General features: G+C 48.7%; 2 protein-coding genes across 2 annotated transcripts; both read left to right on the forward strand.

Moving 5' to 3' along the window:
- The first annotated feature begins 138 nt into the window (after positions 1–138).
- On the forward strand, positions 139–2,882 carry LOC119228461 (FUN14 domain-containing protein 1). The gene is made up of 5 exons (XM_037488037.2): positions 139–240; positions 726–879; positions 1,455–1,530; positions 1,620–1,748; positions 2,008–2,882. The coding sequence occupies exons 1-5, from the start codon at positions 222–224 to the stop codon at positions 2,083–2,085; spliced, it is 456 nt and encodes a 151-aa protein (XP_037343934.1). The 5' UTR covers positions 139–221; the 3' UTR covers positions 2,086–2,882.
- Positions 2,883–3,272: 390 nt separating this feature from the next.
- On the forward strand, positions 3,273–11,750 carry efhc2 (EF-hand domain (C-terminal) containing 2). The gene is made up of 15 exons (XM_037489659.2): positions 3,273–3,370; positions 4,330–4,518; positions 4,716–4,866; positions 5,000–5,223; positions 5,355–5,606; positions 6,268–6,372; positions 6,535–6,673; positions 7,423–7,582; positions 7,693–7,832; positions 8,115–8,311; positions 8,480–8,613; positions 8,744–8,938; positions 9,651–9,743; positions 10,008–10,107; positions 11,195–11,750. The coding sequence occupies exons 1-15, from the start codon at positions 3,329–3,331 to the stop codon at positions 11,321–11,323; spliced, it is 2,250 nt and encodes a 749-aa protein (XP_037345556.2). The 5' UTR covers positions 3,273–3,328; the 3' UTR covers positions 11,324–11,750.
- The last annotated feature ends 7,011 nt before the right edge of the window (positions 11,751–18,761 follow it).

The raw sequence follows: 18,761 nt of genomic DNA on the forward strand, positions 1-18,761 counted from the left end.
AAAAAATAACGTAAAATGTGATGATAATTACATTTAAAAACAAAGCGAGTAATGACAGGAAGGAAACATGTCGGTGACTTCCTGTGCCGTCCATCCCTCACCGTACCTCTGTTTTTCATTCACTAACCCCATCTCAGCGCCCCCCCCCCCAGTGCAGTTCCTCGGCAGAGAGACGGCGCCTCCACCGGACGGCATCTGAGGACACACCAGCGCACTCCAAAATGGCGAACCGCGACAAGGGTAAGCAGGGCCCGTTATGATCACGACACCTCTGTCCAGCCCGACACCCCGGTCCGTGACCCAGCGGGTGTTTTCAAACCTTCCTACCGGACAGACGCGGGTGTCTTCACGCAGATTTTCACTCCCTCTGGCGTCCATTTTTTTGGTTTTAATCGGCGGACGTTAACTTTTTCCAGCGTCGCTTTAGCTTCGCCGTTACCAGTGTGATGCTAACCTGTTGTCAGGCCTCAGAACTTCACCGAGTTGTCAAAGAGTTGTCAAAATAGCCAACGGAGGACATATCGCTGAAGCTTCTTACCGTAAACACGAACCGTTAAGGTTTATACCAGCGTCTAAATGTTCGGTTCTCAGCAACTTATTTAAGTAAATATGCCAATCCTGTCTTTTTTTTTTTTTTTTTTAGACAGTCACTGCTGCTTATTACCCGTTCCGTTGCTAATACGCGTGACGTTTTGCTGCTGTTTGTGTTTTTGCGTTTGTGTCAGAGCTGGAAGACGAGATTTACGACAAGGTCGTGGACCTGACGGAATACGCCAAACGTCAGCGATGGTGGAACCGCCTCTTCGGGAAGAACTCGGGCCCTTTGGCGGAGAAGTACTCCGTGGCCACACAGTTGGCCATCGGGGGAGCGAGTGGATGGTAATTATGGCCCCTCATTTCACTGTCGTGTTTCTGTGGACTATGGACAGGACAAACGTTGAGCACATTGACATCAGGAGTCAGAATGGAGAGATCTGCCTCGTGAAACAAATAAAGATGCAGCCCCCTTTTTGCCCTCAACCGAGTACATCCTCGCTAGCCCAATTGTGCACTTGGCATGTCGTACTTGACACACCCCGTACGCTTTGATGCATTCGCCGACATGCAAATCGTTATGAGATAAGATCAAGCTTCCTTCATGTGGAGGGAAATTGCTGTGCAGCGTTTGAGATGCAAAGTGGGAAGTGGGTGCAAATATACAGAGTGCACACGATCAGTTGCCAATCCGAAGAAAATACAAGATGTAAAATTTCCAAAAGATGATGACAGTGTCGATCATAGCCATATAACTGGTAAAAAGTAGGGATCAATCTACGTGGGGTTTCATATGGTTATGTCTGTATAATAATAGTAAGATTATATGGCATATACAATTCTTATGATTCATTTAGAGGCTCTTGAAGTCATTAATTATGTTAATGAACCATCACGCTGTCTGTCTCCATTCATCTTAGGTGTGCGGGGTATCTCTTTCAGAAGGTCGGAAAAGTTGCCGCTACATCTGTAGGAGGCGGTCTTCTGCTGCTCCAGGTATTCTTGCAACACTATAAGAAATGCATAAATCATTGTCGTGAATTTGATTCACATCTATGTTTAATTTTGCCACTTCTCCTAATCAGATAGCCAACAATAGTGGTTATATCCAAGTGGACTGGAAGAGAGTGGAGAAGGATGTCAACAAAGCTAAGAAGCAGTTAAAGAAGGGCACCAACAAAGCCGGACCGGAGATAAACACGCTTATGGAGAAGGTGAGATTTGTGCGTGTATAGTTGAGTTGTCCCGGTGGCCTTGTGGTCAAAATGTTTGCTGTATAACCACAACGTCTCCCATTTGGTTTGGAGGCCCTAATTGCATGCCCTTCACCCTTTCTCCTGACTCAAGCTGACCCTGCTCTTGAAAATGCAGGATATCCATTTAAAAACAAAAGAAGGCTTTATAGCTTAAAGATCAATTAATGTCTGTTTTGAATGTTTTGTGACTTCTATATACTGAAACTTTTCTCTTCAGTCCACAGAGTTTGTGAAGAAGAACATTGTTGTCACAAGTGGTTTCATTGGAGGATTCCTGCTCGGCCTGGCATCTTAGAGTCTGCCAAAAAAGAATTCTATTCCTTTTGAGGTTGTGAGAAAATCTAAGAAAATGTTATAAGTCATTGCTGAAGGGTGTTTTAAGTTCTTCGACGGCAAGAAACCTAGTTAAGATTAGCTTGCAGCTCTGTGTTTCTCTAAAAGCCGCGCATCCGTTTGTCCAATTTAACACGATACATGTGACAAGAACTGTCTATTTAAAAAATGGACCATCTAGGAAAGTAATGTACAGCAAGGGTTGTGGTTGTTGTCAGATGATGTTCTGGTCATTTTGCCTTCCTCAAGGTCCACAATGGATAATCCGATCCTTATGACCCTAATAAAATACTTCCTATTCCAGGCTGAATAATGATCTAAATCATGCAAAATTGTTTTGGTTTAAGTGGTTAGGCTATCACGGTGTTTATTTATTTATTTTTACCAAGCTGTTAAGTTGAAATCAAGAAATATTATGTATCATTGCCTTGTTGCAAGCAATTAAGCCAACCGTAATGCAGCTAAGTGCAAGTTACTTCATATTCACCTTCGGGTGGTGTCTGTAGAATTCCATCAGTACCTGTGTTGTATTTTTCTTTTTGAGACACTGAGATCAACCATCTTGCAAAAGGATAATACATTTTATGCCTTTTGTTTTTTGTGAGAGTTGCCACATCTGATGGGTTTTATCTGCCTCCCATGCATCTTTTTTTTAATGTAACTTGTTTAGCAATGCATTGATTCTTTAAGTACTGAATGCAATGGTTTGTCTACAATGCAAGTTTAATGAACATATACAAATAAAAACAGTTGAATTCCTTTTATGTATTTCATGACAATCTATGTACAATGATACAAAAATGTATTGTCCCTCCTTACATCCTGGATCCCTTTAGTCATCACTAGTCAGGTGTTTATCTGTGTTTTGTATCGACAAGTGTTCCACAGAAAGTACACATGCTTCTTTAAGTTTGGGCCAACTCAAATGTGCATTGAGTCCAAAAAGTAGTTGAATAGAGGCCTAAGAAGTATAAAATTGACACATTTCAAAAATGCATATTTAACTTTCAAGTACATGGTATTACTTCCATTCCATCAAAGTCATATAGTTGTTTTAAATAAATATGTCCACATGTTGATATTTTACAAGTTCCCCTCTGTTATTGACGTCGCTAAGAGACGTCCGAAACACAAGCGTTTCCATGGTAACCGTAGAGCCCGAGTTGCAGGAAGAAGAGTATCAACCAGTTTTACAAATTTCATCCATGGCGTTACCATTTCTACCTGGGAATTCACCCAACAGACGGGTAAGCTTACTGCATTTGATGGGCCATATATGCCACACATGTTTTGGCTGTAGCACAACGTTATCTCAGTTTGGGGAGGGCATTCCGTTAGTTAGCTAGAAGTTAGCTGCACATTTCAGCTAGCAAACGTCACCAATAGGTAGTGACGTTGGGTTAGCTCCTGAGCTAACAAGCTAATTGGCCATTCGGCAATTTTAACCAACTGCCTCAATGTCACTAACGTTAGCTATTTAACTGATACAACAATAATTACTTTAGATACAACTTAAAGCCACAGATCTGTTAACTGTTATATCTGTTAACCCTAACATTTTGTAAAGATAATTTTCTTCACCTTGTGTAATTACTAATTAGCAAGTACTCTAAAACTATTTAAGCAGGGGTTGACAACGGGTTACTCTTCAAGATTAGTATTTACTTACTGGCATTACGTTAACTTAACGTTACTTATTACTTAATTACATGTGAAAAATGTGCCCTTTACCCCACTGCATTTCTTTGATTATTATAGTTAGGCCCCACTCATTACTTTCCACTATTTAACCAACATTTTTTCATGATCTCTTCAAGTATGCTCAAATTTGCTTTGTGTGCACTTTGAGTCAAAATATATTTGGTAAAAAAATGGAGTCAAAAATATTTTGTAGAAAAATTGTTACGAAAAAGTTGAAAATATATGGTAGGTCAGAAAATATCATGGGTTGAAAAACGTTTTGAACAAAACATTTTAAGTCGGAAAAATGTTTTGAACAAAACATTTTAAGTCGGAAAAATGTTTTGGAAAAATATTTTATGTCAAAAAATGATTGAAAAAATGAAGAAAAAAGTACAAAAATATTTAGTTAATTTTTTTTATGTGAAAACATGTTTTGAAAAAAAATAGTTAAAAATAAATATGTTAGGTCTAGAAATGTCAAATGTCATTTTGGCTTTCAATAGTTCTCTTTTCTGTCCTACAGCTGGGCAAAGAGAGATTCCACAAATCCCAACATTTCAACCTCTCCAGTGGACTCCCTTTGCTGGTTGGATATGAGAAGCCAGGCATTGGAGGGGAGCTGTTATTTGGCCAGAAGATTACACCAAAGTATTCTGTGTTTCCCAAAGAACGGGGCAGCGATTTACCATCATGGGTAGCCTTTGACAAAAAGGTGAATTGATCGGTTTCACCTTCCCGGTTATATACTACACCACTTCTATTCAATTATAGTATTTGTCAGTTTAGTTTGAAGCATTTCTACACAATGCTTAACTTGAATTCTCATTTGAATATTTCTATTACATCATCAAAAAAACATAAACAAAATTTGAAGAATCTCATTGACAAAACGCCCCTTTCCTCTTGTAGATTTTGTGTTTTGAAGCATTCTTCCAGGAAGCTGTCCCTGAGGCCCAACATGAGACCTACAGGATCAGGAAGTGTAGGATCTACTTCCACCTGGAAGATGATACCATTCAGGTGGTGGAGCCAGAGTACAAGAACAGTGGCATCCCTCAAGGTGTGTTTGATATCGCAGGAAATGTATTGTTATAGTAGCTCAAATTAAACTTTTAGACTTCAATTCACTGACGTATTGCGAGTAGTTTGTCCCCTGTACCTTAACACGGCTGTGTTGTTGTTTCCTGTGGTAGGAAGATTTATTCATCGGCAACGTATCCCACTGCCCCCCCCAAACGATGACCGCTTCTACCACATTTACCACTTCAACCTCAACCAACAGATGGTGCTGTACTCACGCACGTTCACTGTGATCGACTGCGACTCTTTTACAAGGAACTTTCTCACAAAACTTGGGGTGATCCTCAATGACCCTGCCACTGTACCCGATGACCCCTACAGCAAACGCCGGGAAGAGGTAGGAATCAGGCTTTTCATCCTCTTTAGAAGATCAGGAGACGTATAAAATCGCATGGAACGCTGTTACTTACGTGTTTGCATTTCAAAAATCTCTGCCCTTCATGCGCGATATTATGTATGTATCTCCAGATAGAGAAAAGCATGAAGCCACTTCGGCCCTACGAGAGGTGTGACACGCTGAAGCAGTTCCTCGACCACGACTGCGAAGTCCTGCGCTTCAACTGCTTCTGGGACGACACGGAGAACATGTTCGCCGACCCGCGGGAGCTCACGCTGCACTACCACCTCGGGGACGACACCATAGAGATCATGGAGATCAACCCCGCCAACTCGGGGAGGGACACTGTGCCCAAGTTCCTACGCCGCAGCAAACTACCCAAGGTGAGGCGCCCCGATAGGATGTGTCCATCAAGTGTCCGGGGCCGCCGGCTGAAATAGAAAACCACACAGCTCCGGCAGGATAATGGAAATCGCAGAATTTTCGGTAGTGTAGAGAGAAACGTGCTTAGTAGGAGTTGTCCGAGAAATTGATTAATTCCCAATGGGTGGTAAGGAACATTTAGGGAGGACGTGAATGTAGCAGAATGGGTTTCGCAGGCTCTCTCGTGTATTTGGTGGGTTCAATTTCCATTTCCATTGACCCGTTTTAGATAGTTATTCCAAAGCTTAAAGACTTTCGGGGACTTTCTTTCTGGTTGGGTGGCTTCTTTTGGTCTTTTTCCCACCATCGCTCCCTTCACCCGGACCTCATTCTGTCTGACAGCACTGCTGCCGCATCCAGTCTCTCTCAAGCATTCTGGCTGTCTCCTTCAGTTACTGACTGAAGCCTAATTCAACTTGAAAGACAGCCAGGCTTCAATCATGTGTGCGTGTGTGCGTTTTCAGTCCAGTAGTTTTGTTCAGTAGTAGTTTTGTATTAAATGTCAGCCCTTAAAGGTTGACCAGAATCCACCATCCTATGTGATTGCACCATGTCCATAAAGACAGATCCGTTATTTGCCCTGTCTCTTAGTTAAATTAAACTGCCCTCTGTGTCCCGTAGAATTGTGCCCCGGTGAAGCAGCCCGGACAGACGACGGACCGCACGGTGCTCAACGTGATCGCCTCCGGCAGCCAGGAGCAGCGCTTCATGCTGGACAGCCTCAAAGTATTTGAACACATGAGCATTTGTTTTTTAATGTATGGTTGTCCTCATATCTTTGACCTTCAGTTGAGCTCATAGAGGAACGTAGTTCTTGTGGTATTGTCTCATTTGTGGTCGTTCTGTCATTTAATTCTCTCTCTCTCTCTCTCTCTCTCTCTCTTGTAGACTGGGGCGGTCCATGATGAGTTTTATAAGGACTGTGATCTGACTTTGGGCGGGGAGGTGAATGTTTGGGGCAGGAGAGTGATCCTCACTGACTGTGACAACTTCACCAAAGACTACTATCGCTCCAAATACGGCATAGGTAATGACAGGTCGTTTCAGATGTGTAGAGTGTTTCTTCAGGTGAAATAGGAATATTTGAAATACTGGTTCAAGGTTTTATCTAACAACAACCCGATTGTGTGTACTTAGTCGAATATTAGGTGCATTTACAGCGGCTTTCCTTTCAAAATGGCGTAGTTGCATTTCAACTCGTCATACATTAGAATGATTTAATTCAGTTATTGCTCCCCAGGCAAAATGTTATAGTGCACTTTAAGTCGCTTTGGATAAAAGCTAAATGACATGTAATGTAATGGTCGCTGGTGCCTGCAGTGCCTTTGTCTGAACACTTGGGGGCAGTAAGAGCTCGCCTCAGCAAGAGATATTACCTTCCTACAAAATGGATTTGGCAGACCCTCGTTCAGAGAGGGCTCACATGCACCGCTGTATTTCTCAAAGGCGCCGGGCACCGCGAGATGCTCCCCGGCACGGGAAACCCTGGTCCTGGTCCTGGGTGTGTCCGCCACCCTTGGCGGGTTTCGGGGCTTGCCCCATTAGTCCCGGTAGTGAACCAGGCCGAGCCCCCAGTGACCGACCCGTGTGATGGAGGGTCCTGTCTGACTCATGGCGGTCAGAGGTCAGCTCAGGGTTACACTCGGGCTGCTGTGCTCCGGCAGGGATGGATTAGCTGCTTTCCTCTGATCATCCAACTCTCCTTCTGGGCTCCTCGCTCCGCTCTTTTTTCTCTTTTAAGCGTTTTCTCTTTTATTTCTCCTTCCCTCCGATCAGAGGATTTCACCCCAGTGGTGTGCAAAGCTCCCCCGGCCCCGATACCCGAAAGGCGCGTGCCCCCCTACAACGGCTTTGGCTCGGAGGAGGACTCGCTGAGCTACTGCCATCGCCTGCTGCCCAAGGCCCCACAGAAAGACTTCTACAAGTTCATGGAGAGGTCAGATGAGTTGTGCTGGTCACCCTGAAACGTTTGTGTCTCTGTGTGAGTTCGTGGCAGTCCTCAACTATGCCGTGTATCTTCCCCCCCCCCCCCCCCCCCCCGAATAGAAGCGACGTCATCAACGTGCTGAATTTCAGTGCCAAGATGGTCACCACCAATCCAGATGACATGCAGAGGGTGTTCACCATCTCGTTCTTTCTCAGCGACGACTCCATCTGTGTTTTTGAACAGCCGAAGAAGAACTCAGGTAAAAAGGTTTGGCCCACAGCCGAACCACAGCGGGGTTCCTTTAGAGGATAAATGCAACCCATGATGTTTAGTACAAAGACCTACTTTTTCCCATCATTGTAAATCATATTTTTTACAACGTAAGATAAATTGTATGTCATGGATCAGGATGAGACGTCCTACTGCTGACGTGTTGTAAAGGGAGGCAACGGTTTGAGGATTGATTTAAGTTCAAAACGAACGAACGAGAAAAGGCCAATGCCTTTAAACCCCCCCCTCCCCCCTCCCCGTGGTGCCCCAGGTATAGTTGGCGGTAAGTTCCTGAAGCGGGGTCGGGTCAAAAAGCCCGGCCAGGAGCTGTTCAAGAGCGAGCCGTCGGAGTGCTTCACGGCCCAGGATCTGTACGTCGGAGCCACCCTCTGCCTCAGCGGCGTGCTCTTCCAGGTTCTGGATGCGACGGAATACACCTTCGACTACATGGAGCAACATGCCGAGGAGGTAAGGAGGCAGCTGCAGGAGGGGCACCGCTCTCCCGCTCATGGTTTCCGTGGGGCTTCACAAGCAGTGGCGTTTTTTCTGGAGCGGGTTGCCCCGGCGCAAAACATAACCTCACAGCCCCGGTGCCTCCGCGCTACGTAACTACACCTACGTTGTAAATGTCTTTAGTTCCCCAAAGCCAACGTGGGAAACATCCTCAGCAAACTGCGATCTCTTCCCGAGGAGAAGCAGAGTGAGATCAGGGCGTTTCTGACTCTCAGTGACCCCGGCGGCACTGGCTTCATCTCCTACGAGTCGTTCAGGTACAGTAACCCAGCCGGCATGTGCAGTGCACCCGACGGAGTCCACCTGAACATCTGTAAGGTATTTCAGAGTTTGATTCTATTAGTTCACGGCTTGAGATGTGATCGTTTTGGGGTTTTTTTGCCACAGGGGCCTGCTGACCGGCCTGGGCTGCGGCCTGTCGGAGCACGAGGTTCTGGTGCTGGGCCGCAGCTTCTCGCAGCGCCAGCAGCCCGAGGCGGACGTTGGCCTGATGCTGGCGGTGGCCCAGGACTTCCTCAAGAAGAACCACTTTGAAGACTTCCCTCACTTGGACAGAGCCTTCACACAACGCGACCAACACAAGTAGGTGGTCGCACACACACACACACACACACACAAACACACACACACAGACTCACAACAAGACATCAATCGTGCAGTCAGTGGCCCCATATCGCAGGGCAACGATTAGTTCCAGTAGTGCAGAGTGGAGCATTGGAACCAGATGGACCCTGAAAGAGCCGCACGGCACGCAGCTCTGTGGACCAGAGGACACGCACGCCTTCTGCCTCTTTATCCGCAGTGGTGATTCAGCTGAAAGGGACGGTCCACGGTTCCCTGCGGGCTGAGCCGTTGACAACCGGAGTCGGTGCCAAATTGTTCAGCAACGTCGCCGCACCGAGGGCGGAATGACAAGAATGGGCCCGTGGGCCGGCTGCTCAGGTCCTAGAGGACGAGCAACTTGTTTTCATATCAATTCAGGTTCAGCCTTTAATACACAAGCAGGGTCTCATGGCGCATATGCTGATGGGTCAAGCCTTTGCATGTGTATAGTATGTTCCTGTAACTTCACTCAGACGACCCATTACAAGTAGGTACGAGGCCAGATGCGGGTCCAACCCATTGACTCTGTATATACTGTTGATGGATGACGTTTCACCATCTTCACTCTGCAAAACTAAAGCCATGTCGTCCAAATCAAACGCAGTCTGTGGTCCAAACCCCTGGTTCTGCCGGGGCTTCCTTCTTCCATATCTTTGATGCTGACGTCTATGCTTCCCTTTTGCGTCTCCAGGACCGGGCGCCTCTCCACCAAAGAGACGCGGACCATCTGTAAGGCCGTTCACCTTCCACTGCCCGAGAAGCTGCTCGCGAGTCTGCTCGCAAAGTAAGAGCCAACCAATCGCAGCGCAGTGCAGGGCAGAGCAGTTTAAGGTTCCCCTGCATGTTCACAGCTGTTCAGACAAGTCTTTTATTGTAAAGTGAAGTCCAGTGCCCAGAAATTTTACTTTACTTTTACTATAATAAAAAAAATCAGTGAATCCGCATTTAGACGGACTACCACTAGAAGAAGTGTGAAGAGTGTTTAAATGAAGTGGCAGCTCTAAACACTATGCGCCTGTTTCCAATCGGGGACGCACGTCCGCTCCAGGTTTGCAGATGGCGACGAGATCGACTACCACGCCTTCCTGGCCGGCATCAACTGGGTCGAGAACAACGCTTCGCCGGTACTGCCTGAAGACAGGTTGAAGGTAGGAGAGGCGTAAAAAAGCAAAGCAGCAGCAGCAGCAGCGAGAGAGAGAAGGACCTTGTGAATCAGACAGTCGGTGCTGTGCTCGGGGTTTTAAATACGTTTTACCTGCGATGACTCAGTGGACAAGTGAGCCAAGAGCCAAATCAAGTGAGTGGGAAGGAATGTTGAAAGGGACAGGAGGACAATTTATTATGCACAAAAAAAGGACACACACACACACACACACACACACACACACACACAGAGGTGGTCAAAAAAGAAGGAAGTAGCTCCCTCGTTCCTCCCTCTTGCTTTTGTATATTTCCTATGTAATGCTAATTTAGCATGCTTTGCAACAGCCAAATCTAAGCAGAACCAGGTGAGCAGCAGAGAAATAAACCACGGCACGACAGCAAAGTCTGTGTGTGTGTGTGTGTGTGTTTTTGGGGCGTGGGTATACCGGTCCAGTGCTTACCTAATTCTCCATTTTCCTCTGTCACGGTCTCCAGCTGCTCTTTGCCTTCCCGGGTTCTCAGCCCAAACCCGTCTGTCTCTGCTCAAAGACTTTTCCCTCCTTAAAAAGTCCTGAAGTGTACCCTCAAAAAATGTTTTAAAAAAACAACTCAAATTGGCCACTGAGGTGCTGCGGAGGTATTGTGTTTCTCACTGAGTACACAGCAGTAATGTCAAGTTGATGGACCCAGATCGGCTCGCCGTGCTCCCCGGGCCTTTCTGGCCTGTGCTGCAAGCCATGTACAGCCAATTTGCTCACTTCCTCTATAATTCATATTCATTCTATTCCTTACATTTAACAATATTGGGACCAATTAAAAAAAAAAAAAAAAAGCCTTCTCTGAAAAAACAATTTAAATTGCACGTCTGTTTTTCTTCTATGTGTGAGGGTTTAATCCGTCTCACTGTACAGTGTTTTATAAACAGCCCGTGTGTCACACACACACACACATACACACATCTTAAGGTGCCTTTCACACAGAGTGAGCCAAATAAAGGTGATATCTCTCACGGAGAAACCATAACAAAGGGGAGAAAAGTTGGGCGTGAATGAATAAATGAGTGTGTGAATAACACCGTGTTTTTGTCTCCAGTTCGAGGTGGATTCCAGGTCCAACGGCGGCGGGGCTGCGGTGGAGAGCGTCAACTTCTCCACCCTTCTCAGGGATGTGTTCAGCTCTCCCTCCGTCAGCGGCGGCCCGACCAGCGCCACCAGTACATAGGCCCCAGGTGGGCGGTGAAACGGGTTCTGCCTCTGGAGTACACACACACACACACACGCGCACACACACACACGCTGCTTGTCACGCAATTAAAGAACACGGTGTGTCGGCTAACCAGCGTCTGTGTTTTCACTGCGTGTCGTCATCTCGCATGTTAACGTAGAAACAATTCTTATGACCTTTTGCTTCCCCATTAACACTCGTCTGCACCTGGTTTATTGTTGATCTTGGGATTTATTCTCTTATTTAACAGTGAGGTCTAATTCATAACCCGCGTTGTGTGTGTGTGTGTGTGTGTGTGTGAGAGACAATCTGTGTGTGGCAGTGTTAGACTATAAAAAGGCACAGGTTGGTCGGGTCGAGGCGCCACTGTAATCAGAGCCAGCGTCGTGGAGGGGGATGAGTGAAACGTTAGGTAACCAACCACCCAATGTGACCGGCACACACACAGCGTACCCCCTCCCCCTCCCCTGGCCAGCCCCCCCCCCCCCTTCACACGCCGCACGGAAACAGAGCATTACATCACCGCTGGCATTATCAGGTCTTCTCTGTCTGCTGTCTCGCATACTAAAATATTAGCTTCCCCAGTCACCCGCTGCCAGGCACCGGGGGGGGGGGGTGGGGCTCACTTGGCCTTTTTGTTGCCGCCGTAGAGGGAGGAACTCCGACGCCTCTCCTCCTTGTTCCACTAGTCCACTAGTTCTTGGACACCAACGGCGCTCCAAATGGCACAGAGGGACAATGCTGTTTGCTGTTGGTTTCCATCAAAAGGGTGGCTTCATTTTTCCATTTTCTCTCCCACGTTCCTTTCACGTCGTCTCCCGCCGTTTCTGCCCCCTGGCGGAAGCAAAACCCGGAGGCCCGTGGGATCTGGCTCTGGTGTTCTCGGCCCACTTTGCTGCCGTTCCCGCGCGTTGAGTGCTGATACACAGGAAGTTCAGGAACGTCTCCGGGGGGCGGAGAGGGTCCGCGTGTGCAGGTCTGATGGAGTCACGGCTAATCTGTGCAGTCCAAACAGATATCCGAGAACGAGGAGGGAAAACTCTCTGTTTACTGGCTGCGTGCCTTTCTCGTCTCGTGACAACAAATCCTCAAGCTGGAAGCACACACACACACACACACACAAACGCACACACATCACAGAGCACCTGCGTTCAGATGTTTTTCTCAGAACTGTTCCCCCAGAGCAGCCATTTCTGGCCCTCAACAGTTCAAACTGAATAAGCTTCCGTCAGTTGGTCTCGTGTTTTAATTTGGCAGCTTCAGTTGATCATTACGTCATTTAAAAGCCTCATTTGGGATGGTTTTTGGGCTTGTATATTCAAGGCATTTCCTCATTCTAAACAGAAAGAACGGGTGAATAATCAACTAGAGTATAATGTAAGCTATGCGGCGAGGGTCGCAGGTGACGTAACGTCGTTTGACTTTGCCTTGTGGAAGGGTTTCACCTGTCTGAGCAACAGCTTCTAACCAGGAGGCAGAACCGAGGCTCAGGGCTCAGCAGCTCGGCTGTGAACAAAATGCTACCGTTAGCATGCTAATGTGCTCGCGATGGCAACGCCATTTGTTCCACACATGGAACGAGGAGCAAACGTTGATGTTTTTGTTACTCATCGGCACTTGGGTGGTGAGAGAGAGAGAGAGGGAGGGGGCGGGGTGGGGCTCAGGCTTAGACCCCGCTTCACAGGGTCAGCCACCGCCTCAGGTGCACACTGGGAACCACTTAGCTGCTCTCTCATTATTCCATATCTCCCTCTATCTCTGTCTCTGTATTTTTCACTTTCTCTCTTTCATCCTGTTCGCTCTTGACGATCCCCCTCCCCCCCCTCCACCCCCCCCACCTTCAGGGCTGCTGATCCCCCGTGCATTGGGTTGGTGTGTGTTTGTGTGTGAATGAGTGTTAAGATCAGGGAGTGAGACAAACACTTGTACTTGTGACTAGCTGTGTGTGTCTCCACCCCCCCCCCCCACACACACACACACACACACACACTGAACTCAACTAAACTCGAGAGCCGGTCCTGGTACACTCATCAAACATCAGTTGTCTTTGGCAGCTGCCTGTGACAATACTCGACTTGGTCAAGAAAAGAGAAAGTTATTCTACCCCGGCTGTAAATTACAACTATGGGATTTTTTGGGTCAGGCTTTTGGCTTCCGAAAGAAGCCACTTTTGAGGCAAACATTCCTGTTATTTTTTGTTGTTGTGGACATGAATCACAGCACGTAAACCTCCCCAAATGTAGGCCCTTGTTTCACGTAGCTTAACATAAGGCCGGACATCAACCATCCAAACAAAAGCGGCGTCAGTCGGCCGCGGCACCGCGTCAGGCCCAAACTCCGCGCTGGTGTGAGGTTCATTCGTGGTCGTTCAGGTCATGTGACCCCCGCCCTCCGAATCACCTTCCGATGACCCGTGTCACGTCGGGTTCCGGTCACACCTCCGGCCAAGGTGGGGCTCGTGGTCCGGACAACAACAATCTCAACACCTCTGAGCTTTTCCTTCCGGTATGTCATCTCGCCGGATCCCCTCCTTTTGCTCAATTTGTCTTATGTCTCCTGACCCCCCCCCCGCCCCTCCCTCCCATTTCTCCACCTTCCCTTCCCACCCTCCTCCCCGCCGCATATGGGATTCACATTTGGCCGCGCTGACCATATCCTTAATGTGATATTATGATACATTATCTGAAGCCATTTACTCCCTGTCACCACCCCTCATGTGGACACAATGAATAAGTAGAGGAAGGGAGGGGGGGGGGGGGGGGGGAGGCGTCCAGATTCTGTCCAGGTGAGTAATGGACGTTTAATTTGACACTGTTGGCAGCGGTGATCATTTCATCATTTTCGCCTGAAAGGGTGTTCAAAATCCAAACTGTGCTCACGTGGGTCTCTTTCTCTGCAGCAGCCTGTGGGTGGTGTGTAATTCAGGTCTTCAGCCGCCTGTCCTGCTGCTGGCTATCAAAGGTGTGTGTGTGTGTGTGTGTGTGTGTGTGTGTGTGTGAGGGAACAGAAGGTGAGAAAGTTGGGGGTCAGACCAGGTCCTTCCAGGTAATTGTGCTTCTTAAACTTTTGACCCACTAAGCCGTACTTAGTGTGGTGCTTGCTCCCCCCTTATTTCCCCAGAGAGTTTTGACTCTGCATACCTGGACGTGTGCGTGTGTGTGTGTGTGTGTGTGTGTGTGTGTGTGTGTGTGTGTGTTTTTGATGCAATGAGTGTCTGAACATATGTGGTCAGCCTCACACAGCCTACTCTTTTTCATCCGTCCTGGCATCGCGCTCACTGTCCTGCCCACACAGTCTGACCGCCCCTTTTCTCCTTCAATCAGGCTGTCAATCAAGATATATTTGTTCGTCATGTAGGATAGTTATTTTGACGGGTTGTGCCCTTCCCGACCCCCCCTCCCTGTGAGGCATGTTACAGGAATGCACGCTCAGGCACTACATTATTCCCATCATGACTCAATTAAGGGGGTTTCACCTTTTGCCATCGGTGTGAGTTTTAACAGAACTCTGCTCAGGGCCGTTCACCTCCAGCCACCGGACCTGCTGACGCTCCAGAGCAGCAAGGCGGCTGACGTAAGACTTTGCAATGTCTGGGTGGGGGGGGGGGGTAGCGGCGATGCTTGCCCCCCCTCGCTATCGTCCCCTCACGTTAGAGCCACGTGAGGATGACGGATGAGGAGGTTCCTGTGTCGCTGTCATCGCTCCCAATGCAGGCGCAGCGCCGCCATGTAAGTGATTACAGATGAAGACGAATAATCCAAAATGAAATGTCCACCGAGTGAGTGTTGCAGTAACAGTTTACCCACTGGGTCCTGTATCATTTTTTACTGAGTGATGAATGTGCTGCTTTTTTTTTTTTTTTTCTCTCCTCCTTTTCTCAGATTCTTTTATGGTTTCAGAGCAATGACCTTTTCATTGCAGTGTACGTTTTGTAACATTTGTAAAAAACCTTCCCGATGAGTGAGGCTGAACACGCCGGACGCCGCTTGCTCTTCTTACGGTGATATATTTTCACGTGTGAACTCGCAGGCGGAGGTCGTCCCGGCGCACAGACGCTCCCACCGGGAGAAGAAGATGGCTGAGGTGAGTCATTTCACTCCTCTCCCTTTTCCTCACCCCCCCACCCCCCCCTCAATGATTGGGGGAAAAAGCGCGTGAAGAGGAAGGCCGCGCGGGCCAGTTGTTTTTAAATAAACCAAATCTGCTAACAGCTTTATAACCCTGACCTCGTAAAAAGCGGCTGCAGCTTTTGGTCAGCTCCCTCCTGATGGGACCGGCTACAGCCGTCCAGGTCTGGAATTCCCATTTGCCGCCGCGGAGCGTGTCGGTACGTCAGCTGGTCCGTGTGTGCGTGTGCGTGTGCGTGTGTGTGTGTGTGTGTGTGTGAGAGTGCGAGAAAGGGCGTGTGATATACGATTGCTGTGTCACGATCCACATGTGACGACCGTCCTCACAGGCAGAGCATCCAGCCCCCACCTCCCCACCCTCCCCCTCCTCCTCCTCCTCCTCCTCCTCCTCCTCCTCCTCCTCTCGCTGGTCTCCCTTGTTGAAGAGAAAGTCAGAGAGTGTGACTGCGGGAGCAGAAAACAGAGAGAGAGAGAGAGAGACAGAGGGAGGAGAGAATAGCGCTCAGACGATCCGTGTGTGTGTGTGTGTGTGCGAGAGAGAGAGAGAGAGGTAGGAGGCAGGAGGAGAGAGGAGCTGGCTGGGAAACAATAGTTGAACTACAAAAGCGGGAGCTGCGTGCAGGATCTCCGCCTCTCTTCCTGGATACCTCTGCTTGAAGGTAAGAAGCCTGCGATCTTCTATATTCTCCCCATCCGCGTGGGGGGGGAATAAGGTGGTTTACCTTTCTGCAGATTTACACAGCAGTACGTGCAGGTCGCTGCAGCTTAACTTTGTGCTCGCCATTCCTCTGCTGCACACATGCCCCCCCCCTCCCCCCCAACCCCCCCCACCCCATTCTCAGGTGCACATTCCTCTTTTTACGGCAGGTTTTCGCCATCCGCCGCCTGTCCAGAATGCGCGAGTGGTTGTGATTAGGAGGCAGCGTGACTCCGCGTGTAACAGGAGGGAAACGTGTTTGCGTTGGCTCCGGACGATTCACTAATCAGGCAGTGACAGCGATGCTGGAAGGATATAGTGTGTGTGTGTGTGTGTGTGTGTGTGTGTGTCTGTGTGTGCGCGCGCGCCGGAGCAGGAGGTTAATAGCGGCGTGAATAACTCTGGATATGTGTTTCGCAGGTGCGTGCGTGTCCGTGCATGCGCGATGGACCCCGGCCTGTTTTGTTGGGCCCAGAGGCCGCTGGCTGTCGTGCCAGAAGGAGCCGACGGCAGATGTTGAGCCGGCTCTGTGGTAGGTCGGGGGAGGAGGAGGAGGAGACAAGCAAACGCTTCCACCTCACCCGAGAAGGAGAGGCGTCCGCGGGTGTGAGGAAGAGAGACGGGTGAGGGGGGGGGGGGGGGGGGGTGAGGGAAGGAGAAGGCGTTTGAATGAAAAATGAAGTGGCTGCAAAAGAGTGAGGGAAAACCATCTGAGACAGAGACAGGAACCGCGAACCCTTGGGAGGACCGGCAGGCGCCAGGGAAGGACGCAATAAATAGGAGAAACAGAAAGAAACTGAGATGTGTGAGAGGGGGAGAGTTTGGGAGTCTGACACCAGAGAGAGAGAGAGAGAGAGATGGAGAGAGAGAGAGGGAGAGAGAGAGAGGGAGAGAGAGAGAGGGAGATGGAGGCCGTGATGGAGACGTCACCTCCAGACGTCCGTCTCCACTTCCTCTGACACCAAATGAGAGCGCTCCTGTGACAAATGGATGCTTTGCACGAGATGCGTAACGCTGCAGCCCCCCCCCCCCCCCCCCACCCCCAAACGGGTCGCGGGTCTGCTGGTCCAACGATGCCCCCGCGGCTCAGTGTTGGATGGAGGGTCCGACGAGTCTGTCGCACTGGTTTCATCCCGCAGCCCACGTGTGACCCTGCAAGGTCAGCGGGGGGGGGGGGGGGGGGTGTTCTGTTACTGCGCGAGAGCACATGTGACCCACAGGACATCCGTCAGAGGGGGCATATTCGTATTCATCCTCTGGGTCTTTCCCGCTCCACCGGTTCTGAGAAGCTTAAATTGTAAAGCTAACACAAGCTTAGCTGCGGCTCACACGGCTGCCTGTCAAATCCACACTGTTTGTCTTATCTTTACTTGGGGGAGGGGGGGGGGGGTATTTTTAGTGAGAAGCTTAGCTTTTAGGAGGATGGCACGTGGGGAGGGGGAGCGAAAGACAGTGCGTGAGTGTGTGTGTGAGTCGGAGAGGAAGAGTAGGTGTGTGTGTGTGTGTGTCTGTGTGTGTGTGTGTGTGCGGTTCAGGAGCTGGCGTCAGTAGACGGTGAGAGAGATTGGCACTCTGCATGCCAGACCGTGTGTGTGTGTGTGTGTGTGTGTGTGAACGTGCATTTACTGTGCGATTGGAAGACAGGTCGCTGGGTCCGCCCCCCCCCTCCACACACACACACACACACACACTAACACGCCAGTTAGGAATCTGCCCTTTAGTTTATTAAAAGCTGGTGAAACAATGGAGGAGGGGGGGGTGCGGTTGAGGGGGGGGGGGGGGCCTCGGTGAAGCACTGGAGCAAATCAGGAAGCGGCGGGATGATGTCGTTAGAGGAGGAGATGCAGGGGTGGAGATGGAGGCATTCACATTATAATCCCCCCCCCCCCCTCCTCCTTCCGTTCCTGTCATTCCCCCCTAATTCCTAACCCCCCCCCCCCCCCCTGAACAAAACGCGGTGACGCGGGTCGAGAAGTTCTGTTCTGCACGACATATGGCCGGAACAGTTGGGAGGCTTCATGGTGTCGCTCCTCATGACACATTCAGAGATGATGTCATTGTTTCACTTTGAACTCTTCGGCTAAAGTCCTCATTATGACGTCTTTTTGCACCTCAGATCTCTTGGGCTTTGCTTCAGTGAGTCATTCAAATTCCTAAAAAAAGGTAAGAGATTGTTGCAATGACAAATAAATCTCTCCGTTGAAATGAATGAATAGAATTTTAATTTGTTATCCTAACGATCAGTAACAATTAAATATTTAAAAAAAAAAATGAGATTTGATTTGAAGTACAGTTTTATAGTTAAATTAGAGCGTACTGTGTCAAATATTCTGCTAAGCAACTAATAATTATAGTGTTCAAAATAAATGTAGATAATACAATATATTGTGTGTGTGTGTGTGTGTGTGTGTGTGTGTGTGTGTGCCTCTAAGAGAGACATTCCAATATCTGCTCTTAAGCTTAGAGCCATCGTCTCATAACTCTCACAAACCGGAGGTTGAGGTACGTAACGAGGGATTTATATTCTGAACCCAGACTGGACCTTTTTTTTGGGGGGGGGGGGCAGATTTCTGCCCTTCGGGCGACGCGGCTAAAGCTGTATCGACAAAAA

The sequence above is a fragment of the Pungitius pungitius genome, unplaced genomic scaffold (assembly GCF_949316345.1).
Source record: "Pungitius pungitius unplaced genomic scaffold, fPunPun2.1 scaffold_25, whole genome shotgun sequence".
In the NCBI taxonomy this organism is placed as follows: domain Eukaryota; kingdom Metazoa; phylum Chordata; class Actinopteri; order Perciformes; family Gasterosteidae; genus Pungitius; species Pungitius pungitius.